This window comes from Oryctolagus cuniculus, chromosome 7 (genome assembly GCF_964237555.1).
Source record: "Oryctolagus cuniculus chromosome 7, mOryCun1.1, whole genome shotgun sequence".
NCBI classification, from domain to species: Eukaryota; Metazoa; Chordata; class Mammalia; order Lagomorpha; family Leporidae; genus Oryctolagus; species Oryctolagus cuniculus.
Window position 1 is genome coordinate 140,837,738 of NC_091438.1, and position 10,535 is coordinate 140,848,272.

A 10,535-nucleotide genomic window follows, 5' to 3' on the forward strand; every position below is an offset into this window, starting at 1 on the left:
CACGGGGCAGGGGAACAGCATGAAATTGCGCCTGACTGTGTCCTGGACAGGTGAGGCGCAGTGAGGATGTTGGGGTTGCCTGGGCACTGCGGGAGGACGCTGGGGAGGAGGCTGGCTGGGCCGGCTGCAATGGCTTCACGGCCAGGCTGAAGTCTATGCTATTTTGCTGAGCTGGGGGCGTGGAGGGGTGGGGAGAGCCGGAGGGTTGATTCAGGGCAGGGGAAGCACAGGGGGCCCCGTGCCTGGGTGGCTTGGAGAGGCTGATGTGCAGAGACAGAGGCTCCGGACTGTGGAGCTGGCCCCCTTGCCTGCTGGGCACTGGCTCCCGTTCTGCTGATTGGTGGGCTGGGCTGCTCCTCCAGGCAGCGCTGACTCAGCGTCTGAGAGGCGGTTCCCACGGCTCCTATTCTCAAGAGGCCAAAAGCCATGCCACTCAGGCCCCACCTCCAAGTGGGTCAATGCCCCAGGCAGACAGTTCAGGCTCAGTGGAGGCTGCGATTTCTCGGCCACCCACCCTGCCAGCCAGCAGCGCCTCGGGCAGTCCTTTCTGCTGTCTAACCCTGTGCCACCCCGCTGCTGGCCCAGCCTACCACTCTCGGAGGTTCCAAGGCACTGTAGTTACCAACACTTGGGTTTTTTTAAAAAAAGATTTATTTATTTATTTGAAAGGCAGAGTTACAGAGAGAGACCCCCAAAGTGGCTGCAATGGCCAGGGCTGGGCCAGACTGAAGCCAGGAGTCTAGAACTCCATCAGGGTCCCCCACGTAGATGGCAGGGGCCCAAGCACCTGGGTTATCCTCTGTTGCTGTCCCTGCACATAAGCAAGGAGCGGGACCGGAAGTGGAACAGCTGGGACTTGAACCGGCACTCATATGAGTTGCAGGCAGTGTGTTAACCCACTGTGCCACATCGCCAGCCCCAACACTTTGGTTTTACTTTAAAACAGTGAAAAGAAAAATAAATATCTTTGAAGAATAAGAATACAGGGTGGAGTGGGGTAGTGGGGCTGAAGACTTGGGGGTGGGTGTCCTGGCTTGGGTGGTCTTGGGTGAGGAAGCCAGGGCCCTGGGATCTGCAGGCCCAGCTGCTCCCCAGCCAGGTCCTGCCCCGTCCCCACTGGGAGGTCTGGGGGCTCCGCCAGCCTTGCCTGCCCGCGGCTCCCAGGCTGGGCGCTGCGTCAGCGGAACCCGTGGGGATTAAAGCCCTGGCGCCCGCCTGCGCCCCTGGCTCCATCGGGCACGGGGTGGGGGCGGGGAGCGGCTGTCCCCTGCCCTGGGGGGCTCCCCCACTGGCTGCTCTTGCCTGGGACCCTGGGGCCAGGCCTGGCCTAGTGCCCACAGCCTCAGTGATGACCCATGTCCTCCATGCCCACGCGGCCCCAGACGCCCAGCACGAAGCTCTCGATGTCACACTCGTTGGTGCCCCGCAGGATGCGGAAGTGGCCTCGCTCGCCCCAGGCGGGGCCCCAGGAGTTGGCCGCCGTCTGGGAAAGAGGAGGAGCCTATGAGGAGGGGAAAGGGGGGCGGGGGTGGGAGACAGGGGCTCGGGCACACTGCCCTGAGGGACTCACCCAGTACTTGAGGGTCCTTCCGTCAGGCAGGGTCTCCTCGCCCCACCTGTGGGCAGAGCAGGGCCGGGCACTGATCCACCTGCTCCCAGGGGCTGCATCCCTGGTGCCACCCAACTCGGGCCCCTTCTGCCTTTGGAAGCTTGGATGCACCCCAAGCTTGGCTGTGACTTGGTCTCTGTATCTGTCTGCACCTCCCTCCCTTTCCACAGCTCTGAGTGCAGCCCCAAGAGTGGCGTGGGGTGAAGGCACGGAGGGGACAAAGGGAGAGCGAGGGGAGGAGGGAGCTTGGGCCTGCGTCGTCCAGGGACCCCCATCGTGGGAAGGGTCCGTAGGACCTCACCCATCTGCCTGTGCTCCCTCACCTGGGGACCGGGGAGGGGCGGGTGCTGGGGACGGGAAGGGAGGGACTCAGCGGATGTGTGGGGACCGCGGAGGTCCCAGATGCCCACTGCTGAGTCCACGTCCTTGGCTGGACGTTTCACCAATGTCGCTGAAACCAGGGACTCCAACATCACAGGCCCCAGTGGTCACTCGGAGTCAGCAGGGCTGGTGCTGGGGGCTGAGCGATTCTAGACTGCTGAGCTGTGTCTCACTGGGGTCATTTCACCCCAGCGTGCCAGGAAGGAACCATTCTTTGATGACCTCCGAGAAACCTCTCAGTTTCTTCCTTTTTAAACAGGGGTGGGGTGGGGTGGGGTGGGGGTGGTAGGGAGCATTCCTGGCTTTGCAAAGGATTCAAGCAGACTCCAGAGCCCCCAGCCCCACTCTGCGCACGAGCCCCTCACCCTGTGATCTTGACCGAGTGGGTCCCATGCCGGCGATAGCGCTCCGGCCTCTCAAGGCTCACGGGCGTGTGGCTGTAGATGCCGCCCTGGTACAGGAAGAAGTCCTCGTGCACCTCCATGAGGGCTGTAGGCAGAGGGCAAAGCAGGACCCCTTCAGCCCCCAGTGCAGGCACAGGTGCCCCTGCCAGGTGCCCCCTCCAGGTGCTGCCAAGGGGAGTGGACGTAGCCTCACTGCTCCCAGCCCCAGTGGACACTCGGCTTGGTGCTTTACAGACACCTGGCTGCTTCCGGAGCCAGGGCTGGATGAGGGGCCTCTACCTTGCACAGGGCCGTTCTCCAGAAGCTCTTTCATGATCTCTTTCTCCTGGAAGCCAGGGGTTGGGGAAGGAGGGCATCCATCAGGGGGCGGCTCCAGCCTTGGGCTAACCCCCAACTCCCTCTCCTGCCTCTGCCCCCTCACCAGCGTGCGCACTTACGTTGGAGCCGAGGCGGTAGGCAGGAGTGACTTGGTAGATGTCATTGGCGTGGACATGGCTATTGGGGCAGCGGGCAGTGGCCTGGCGCTTGCCCCGACCCATAGCCCGGCTGTGCATCATGCAGGGCGGGGCAGGGCCAGCCTCGTCCTGCTCGTGGCCCGAGAACGGGTAGCAGTGGTCAGACACAACCCTGGGGAGGCAGCAGGAGGGCACAGGGTCATGATGCGGGGCAGCATGGCCCAGGCCCCGCCCACAGGGCGCCCTGCCCACTTCTCTGCCCACACCCCCAGAGTGCGTACCCTCGGCGTCGCAGGAACCACCAGGCACCGTCGAGACGCCCACCGCGGCAGCCCTGCTGGTGGTGCGTGTCACAGGACAGCAGGTTCTGGGGTGACAGGACAGGTGTCATGTGTCCCAGCGAATGGATTGAGACGCGATCAGACGCCACGGCTGGTGGGAGGAGGCAGAGGCGCCGTGAGCGGGCTCAGGCCAGGTGTCCGTCTCCCACCAGGCCAGCTCCTGCCCTTCGCCTTACCTGCCGTGGAGAAGGCCCAGGAGCCCGCACAGTTGCCCTGGTCCAGAGGCTCGTGGATCAGGTTGGGCCACTTCTCAGAGGCCTCGAAGGCCGTGGGCAGCACCTCGCCAGAGCCCAGCCCCGTCTGCAAGACAAAGATTGCCCTCCGTGCCCCCTGCCTCTCAGGGACTGCTGCCCTTGGAGGGCCACTGAGAGTCCAGAGCCTTCTGCAGTTGGATCAGGGCCCTAGCACCCTCCAACATGGACTTGAGTGGAAGAGCCAAGCCCCATTTAGTGCCCGCCCCAGGTATCAGGTTGTGGGTGACTAGTCCCATTGTATGGATGGAGCACATGAGGCCAGGAAGCAGGAAGTAGCCAGACCAGCTTCCCCGGCTCTCAACCCTGCGTCTTTCTTCCGCACCTTCTGATCTGCCACACCCTTCTTCCCACCAGGGCTATGGCCTTCAGGCCGCAAAGGACAGGGAGGGAAGGAGCGGCAGGGTCCCGTGACTGGGCAGGCTGCCAAGGCAAACAGCAGGAGGTAGAAAATAGCCAGAGGCCCGGGATAGCGAGGGCAGGGGCAGGGCCTGGTCCCCCTCGCCTTGGGCTGATGTCCCTCTGTGGGATGACCCCTCCTGGCAACTCTGCTCCCCCTGCCTGTGGCTGACAGGCAGGTCCCCTGGCGCACGCCCCAGTCCAGGCCTGCTCAGTGAAGCCCCCTTCCGTACCCTTTCTCTTTGGGTCTGGTTCCCGTTTCTTCCCCACTCCCCCCAGAGGATCCCTGGGAAGAGACAAGCCCCCTCCTCCCTTGGGATCCCCCTGAGCCAGCATTTGCTTCTTTGAATTGTTGCTGTCCAGCCAGAGCTGGAAGAGTGTCTGTGCCTCCCTTCCCAAAATACCAAGGTGACCCCTCGGCCCCTTGGGCCCTGACCCAGCTGTACTGGGACCAACAGCATTTTTCCCAGGCTAAAGGGGCCAGAAAGGGCCGCTGTTGGAGCCACAAAACTCAGAATCTGAGTTCTGCCAGCACAGCACATCCTATTACAGGCAGGAAGCAAAAGCCCAGAACAGGGGAGTGACTTTCCCAGGGACACACAGCCTACTGATAGGTGGTATGTCCAGGCCCTCAGAGGAGCAGGACGCAGGGTGCTAGTGTCCCTGGGAACCTGTGTTCTCGGGGGCATGTGGCAGGGTTGTGGGCAAAGATGGACTTACATAAATCTCATTCATGTTCATGACGGACGAAGGGGGGCGGTTGGTGCCCAGGCGGTAGCGAATGCCCTCCTCCAAGGTCATGCCCCAGAAGGCGCTGTGGTTCCCAGCCTGCCACCTGAAGGAGGGGCATGGGAAGGACTTACACCCCCTTCTGGGCTGGGGCTCTGGGGGCATGCGCATGTCGGGGGGAGAGCTGTGCAGTGGCTAAGTGCGCTCAAGAATCAGAGTGGCAGGGCGTGCGTGTGTGCACGTGTGTACATGTATGTGTGTACATGCACGTGTGTGCACTTGCTAGGGTGATTCCAGGGCCTCTTACCCGTAGTTGCCCTGGTTGATGGCATTGATCATGTCTGGGTCTACCAGGCACGGCTCCTGGTCACACTCCCACCGCCCCTTCTCCTGGCAGGTGCTGGCAAAAAAAAAAAAAAAAAAAAAAAAAAAAAGAGGGAAGGAAAGGGTGAGTAGTGGAGTGGGTGGGATAGGGACCCTTTGAAGGGATAGAGCCTTGGAGGTCGACATGAGCCTGGGACTCTGTACCAGTGACCACGGGAGGATCCCTAAAGGATCTCATCCAGACCAGTGGCTTTAAATGTCAAGTTCAAGTTCACCCTTCTCAAGTTTGGCTCTGCGTCATCCTGATCTCTGCCATGGATCTCACTGCTACCCAATATCAGTTCTGGGTGCCCAACAACAGGCCAAATTTACACCCCAAAACAGAATGAATGCCTGATGTCCCTTACTCCTGGTCCTCAAAAAATGCCAACTCACCTTTCCCGGAGCTCAGGCTCAAAGCTCGGGGCCACCCCTGTCTCTTTTGCAGATCCGGCTGGCCTTAAAGACTTCCCTGCCTCTCATTCGCCAGCCGCTGTGGCGCACTCACCTTTCCCCCGGATGACGGAGGCCACCTCCTTATTGTTCTGCCTGCGTCTGGCCTGACTGGCCTGCGTCACTCCCCACCCCTTGGAATATTTTTAATGCAGCTGGCAGGGTCACCTGCTGCACTTCAGTCATATCACCGTTCCCCCTGGCTTCCCCTCGCAGGGTGACAGCAACAGTTCCTGCCGCCCCGCTGACCCCTCCTGCAGCTGGACTGTCCTTTGGACTGACCCCACCAGCCTTGCACTCCTTTCGCCTATCCCAGGGCCTCGGAGCTGCTGTTCCTCCCACATGCTCACGGCTCTCTCCTTTCTTCCAAGTCCTTCAAACGTCACCTGCCGAGGCAGGCCGCCTCTGGCTGCCCTGTCTTAAAATTCAACGTCTTCCATACTTCCTGTCCCGCATCCCCGTTGTATTTTTTTCCCAGCTGTCATCCCCCAGTCTGACGTGTTCCCTCCAGGACTTCCAGTGCCTCAAGGGCAGGTGTCCTTTGATACTTTCAAGCCCTGACGGAGGCAGTGCAAGGAAGTGGTGACTATTGGTTCTGGAATTCGAATCCTGGGTTCCAGTCCTGCCCACAGTCACCTTGGGAAAGGGATTTGAATTTTCTCCTGCCCAGTGTCCTTGTCTGTCAAATGGGGTGGGAGTAACAGCACCACTTTCCAGGGCGGAGAAGACGTGACCCATGCAGCAAGGAGTCTGGGCCACTGGAGGCGCTCAGAGTCCTGGAATCCGCTGTGAGCTCTCCTTGCAGGAACCCCAGGCCCACCCCCTTCTCTTGAGCTTCGGACTCAAGTCCAGTTGATCTTTGGACACCCTGGAAGTGCAAAGTTGCCTCAAACTTAAAATGTGCCAGGCTGCCTTCCTCCAGGCTGCTCCCCCTAAGAGCCACCCACAATCAAATCAGAACAGTGGTGTGATGCTTCCTCCCCCTCCCCGGCATCAGCAGCTCCTGGGGACGGTGCATCCACCTGCTTCCCTCCCTCCACTGCCCACCTGCCTCCCTCCCTCCACTGCCCACCTGCCCATCTGCCTCCCACCCTCCACTGCCCACCTGTCCACCTCCCTCCCACCCTCCACTGCCCACCTGTCCATCTTCCTCCCACTCTCCACTGCCCACCTGCCCGTCTGCCTCCCACCTTCCACTGCCCACCTGTCCATCTGTCTCCCTCCCTCCACTGCTCACCCGGTGCCAGTCCCTCTTCACCTCCCACCTGGCCCAGGACAATGGCTTCCTAATCAAGCCCCTACCTCTGTGTGCCCGACCACCCAATCCATGGCCCACCTCCTCTAAAGCCAGAGAGATCTTTGAACAGTGGAAGTCCCTGAGTGGCATCCCAGGTCACTCTGAACAAAATACAAAACCCTAGGCTGACCCCACAGGACCTCTCACCCCTCGCCCAGCTCCTGCTGAAATGGATGGATCCCACCTCCCGCTGGGCCTTCCTGGCCATCCCCTCCCCACCCAGGCCTTGGTTCTACTCATCTCCCTTGGCTCTCAGGGATGTGTCTCCCTCAGCCCATGATGGTCCCTTCCCCTCCTACCCCTGTAATGATCAATCCATTGCTTTCCCCCTTCCAGTCCTGTGCCCAGTGGGACAAGGGCTGTGTCTGTTAAATTCTCCCTGCACCTCCTCCTCCCCCAAGCTTGGTGCCTGTACTGGTGTCCAATAGATCTTTAACAGCTAGGTGTGACCGAAGGGGTCCTGTGATACTTTTACAAGCTCCTAACTGCAATTACAATCCGCTAAGCTGCCTCCTTCCAGCCCGGCCAGGGGCTCCCGCCTCCAGTGTGGCCTTTTAAGGAGTCTCGAGGGGAGCCAAGCCCCAGTATGGCTGGGCGCTCCAGCCCTGGAGCTGCTTGCGCACTTTCTGGGAGGGCCCAGGAGTGGTGGGGGTGGGGGGTGGGGGGAGGCTCGCTGGCTGGCACCCGCCAGACCCTCGGGAAGCACCCTGGAGGGCTTGCGCCCCCCAGCCAGTCCGCACACACTCCCCACGCCCACGCCCAGATAACACAGCCGCGGGACCTGTCCCCCAGGAAGGGGCTCGGTTCTTCAGAGGTTTTTGGCCCCTGTCCGCTTGGCCCCGGGGCTGCCCGAGCAGGTCTAGACTCGGCTGGTGGCAGCAAGTCCCAGCATTCCAGAGGGGCCTGGGAGGCCAGGGCTCAGGCACTGGAGTGGGAGTGTTAACCCCTCAAGGTCCAGAGGTGCCTGGTCAGGACCCAAGGAACGTGCAGTTGTGCGCTTTCTGCACGCACGCGCGTGCGCACACGCGCGCACACACACACACACACACACAGGCGCCCGCTGAGCTGCACGCATGCACACCCGCCCTGCCGCTCTCGCTCTGACCCAGGCACCTCTCACCCCAGTGAGGCAATGGAAACCACGAGGTCCCTGTGCCTTCTCCCTGGGGCCCCGCCGTCCCCGGCAGAGGCTTGGGGGGTGGGGTGGGTGCCGAGTTCTTGTTATTTCCAGTAAAGCGCTCAGGTTTCCGACCCCAGCCGGCTCCACTTCCCATCCCAGATTGAGAGGGGGGCACCCTCCTGCCGGGAACGGTGGGGAGGGGCCGCATTCTAGGGAAGGCCCTGTACCGGGCGCCTTTGGCCACCAGCCCAGCTGTCCCTGACCCTATCCGGCCTGGGGCCGCAGATGCTGCAGCCAGAGGTTTCCTTCCTGGCTCCCGTGACAGCAAGAACAGCTGGGAGGGGCAGTGGCCCAGCCTGAGCCCGGAGGGGTGGGGAGGGACTCCCGGCTCAGGGGTGGCTGCCGGGCCAGGCAGCCCCAGCTGACCGCCCCTGGGGAATGTGGTTAGAGGGCTGCCGTGCCCATCGCCACGGCTGCTGTTAAAGCTCCCGTGAGATTCCAGATGAGGACCCCAGGGCCGGAGAAGGGAAGGACTTTGTCCCCAGCAAATGACTGGCAGGTTCAGGATTTGAACCGAGTGTGCTGGCCGCCCAGCCCGCAAGGACAGCCCCCCACCCCAGCCCCAAACACTCACCAGCGGTTACAGTTGTCCCAGTACGTCCCCAGGACAGGATAGACACGGCCCCCATGCATACATCCTGGTGGGAGGGAAGGGGAAGTGAGGAATGGAACCAGGGCCAGAGATGGCCAGGTTCTCAGAGGTCAGATGCTGGCCCTCCCCAAGGTCACCCCAGGCTCTCTCTCTCTCTCTCTCTCTCACACACACACACACACACACACACATGCACACCAGCCCTCTCTAGAACCAAAGCCACCCTGCAACTTTAAGCATCTGCTGCAGGGTCACATGCCTACTGCTACTTGGGAAGTTCTTCACCAACTCCAACTTGAATCCCTTTCGCTTCACTTGGATGCCAGCCACAACATTCCTGGGATCCTTTGCCATTGAAATGAACTGGGGCTGGGAGATGGGGAGTGGAAGGGGGCTGGGGAAGCTGAAGGCCAGAGAAGGCAAGCAGCTACCCTAAGACAGCTCAGCACTTTGGGATAACAACTCAGGGACTCTATCTCCTAGCCCCAAGACCCATGGAACCCTGAGAAGGAATTCAGAGGATTCTCCTGTGGGACAGGCAGGTGCATAGAAAAGGATGGTGGGGAGAGCTGAAGGCAGGAGTAGCTTGGACCCACCTGCCAGGTACGAGCAGCCATCTCACAGGCACAGAATCCTAAGCCAAGGCTGAAGAGTGGCTCCGATGACCCTGACCAACCCCTGTGTGCTTTATCAGCCCGAGGCTGAGTCAGCAGGCGGGGCACACCTTCCATGTCCGGCAGGAATGGAGCAAGGGCGGATGCCTGTCTCTGGGCCCACTCAGAATCCCAATTAAGGAGTTTCTCTTCCAGCCTTGCTGGGAAGAGTCCAGTTAGACCACCGGAGGACTTGCCAGATTGGCCAACAAAGCCTTCCCTGGGAACGTCACCGCATCGGCCTCGCCCCTGAGCCGCCCTGAGGCTAGGGTCCACCAAGCAACGCGCCCTCCTGGCCATGCCCGTGCTCACCTTGGATGGGAGGGAAAGGAGGCGGCACGCCGAGGCAGAAGTCCCAGAAGTCAGGGCAGCAGTCGGAGACGGTGCGGTTGCAGAAGAGGTCGCAGTAACAGGTGGCGCCCAGGTAGGGCAGGGCGCAGTCATCGGCGCGGCCGCGGCAGCACAGGTCCTGCTTCTGGCAGTAGCTGCCGCCAGCGTCCCGGATGCCCCGCAGGTGCAGACCTGGTGCCAGCTCCCTGCGCCAACGACCCCGCCGGGCACCCAGAGCCACCTGGCCAGCCAGCAGCAGCAACAGCAGCAGCCCCCGTGGACGCAGCCACATGGCGCCTCCTGGGCCTAGGGAGGGCAGAGGTTAAGGGTCAGAGGCCATGTGTTGCACGCTCCCCATCACCCCAGGCTAGGTGCTGATCCTCTGGCTTCCTGAACTGTGAGTCCAAGGTGTCCAGCAGGACTGGAGACCCTGGCCCCTGAGTCCCCAGGTGGCACATGGGCAGAGGAACTGTAGGGCCAAGACACAGGGCCCCTCCCTGACTGCCTGGGGCCATTCAAAGATGTGGAGCTGGCGGCTGTGGCTCCTTGCCCAGCACCTACACTTCCATCAGCCTCCACCCTGCCTTTGACTCTGTACCCCCAGGTCCCCCTCTGCTGTCCTCTTCTGCTGCTGTGTCCCCTCTGTCTCCGTCCCTCGGCCCGGCCCCGCCACCTGTCTGCTCCTTCTCTGCCTCCACCCTCTGCCCTACGAGCAGGGGAGCGGCCCTACCTGGCGAGGGGTGTGGGCTGGGCCCGGGTTACCCGCGCGCCTCCGCCTCCGGCCCGCCGACTGCCCGACACAAAGTCAAGTGAGGAGCGGGGGCGGGACCGCTTTTTGTACCGCCCCGGCCGCCCGCCGCGCCCGCCCCAGCCGCCGCGCGAGGGAGGGGCCGGCACGTTCGCACCTGGAGTCACCCAGCTAGGACGCGGGTGGGGCAGGGGCGAGGGGAGACCTGTGGCGGAAGCCGCAGGCGGCGGAACTGCCACTTAAGCAGAAAGGCGTGTGGTCGGACACCAAGAAGGACTTCCTTGGGGCTGAGGGACGCTTTTGGGGAAGGGAAACGGAGCAGCCGCGATCCTGGGTTTGGGAAATAAAGG

The 10,535-nt window shown here is 62.1% G+C and overlaps 1 protein-coding gene across 3 annotated transcripts; it reads right to left on the reverse strand.

Annotated features, from left to right (window-relative positions):
• Positions 1 to 633: 633 nt before the first annotated feature.
• Positions 634 to 10,307, reverse strand: TINAGL1 (tubulointerstitial nephritis antigen like 1). 3 transcript variants are annotated; one of them, XM_002720641.5, is made up of 12 exons: positions 10,168 to 10,307; positions 9,420 to 9,743; positions 8,437 to 8,500; positions 4,877 to 4,969; positions 4,561 to 4,675; positions 3,367 to 3,490; positions 3,131 to 3,281; positions 2,832 to 3,021; positions 2,674 to 2,719; positions 2,356 to 2,479; positions 1,571 to 1,616; positions 634 to 1,483 (listed from the first exon to the last, which is right to left on the reverse strand). In XM_002720641.5, the coding sequence occupies exons 2-12, from the start codon at positions 9,727 to 9,729 to the stop codon at positions 1,343 to 1,345; spliced, it is 1,404 nt and encodes a 467-aa protein (XP_002720687.3). In that variant the 5' UTR covers positions 9,730 to 9,743; positions 10,168 to 10,307; the 3' UTR covers positions 634 to 1,342. The 3 variants fall into 3 exon arrangements, with proteins under 3 accessions (XP_002720687.3, XP_051688003.2, XP_069934966.1); XM_051832043.2 differs by lacking the exon at positions 10,168 to 10,307 and adding an exon at positions 10,036 to 10,054; XM_070078865.1 differs by lacking the exons at positions 9,420 to 9,743; positions 10,168 to 10,307 and adding an exon at positions 9,051 to 9,203.
• Between the last annotated feature and the right edge of the window lie 228 nt (positions 10,308 to 10,535).

Coding starts and splice junctions, on each gene's coding strand:
- TINAGL1 (XM_002720641.5), bottom strand. CDS start 9,729: ATGTGGCTGCGTCCACGGGGGCTGCTGCTGTTGCTGCTGCTGGCTGGC. Junction 8,501..9,419: donor TCCTTTCCCTCCCATCCAAG/GTGAGCACGGGC, acceptor CCCTCCCACCAG/GATGTATGCATGGGGGCCGT. Junction 2,720..2,831: donor CCTACCGCCTCGGCTCCAAC/GTAAGTGCGCAC, acceptor CCTGGCTTCCAG/GAGAAAGAGATCATGAAAGA.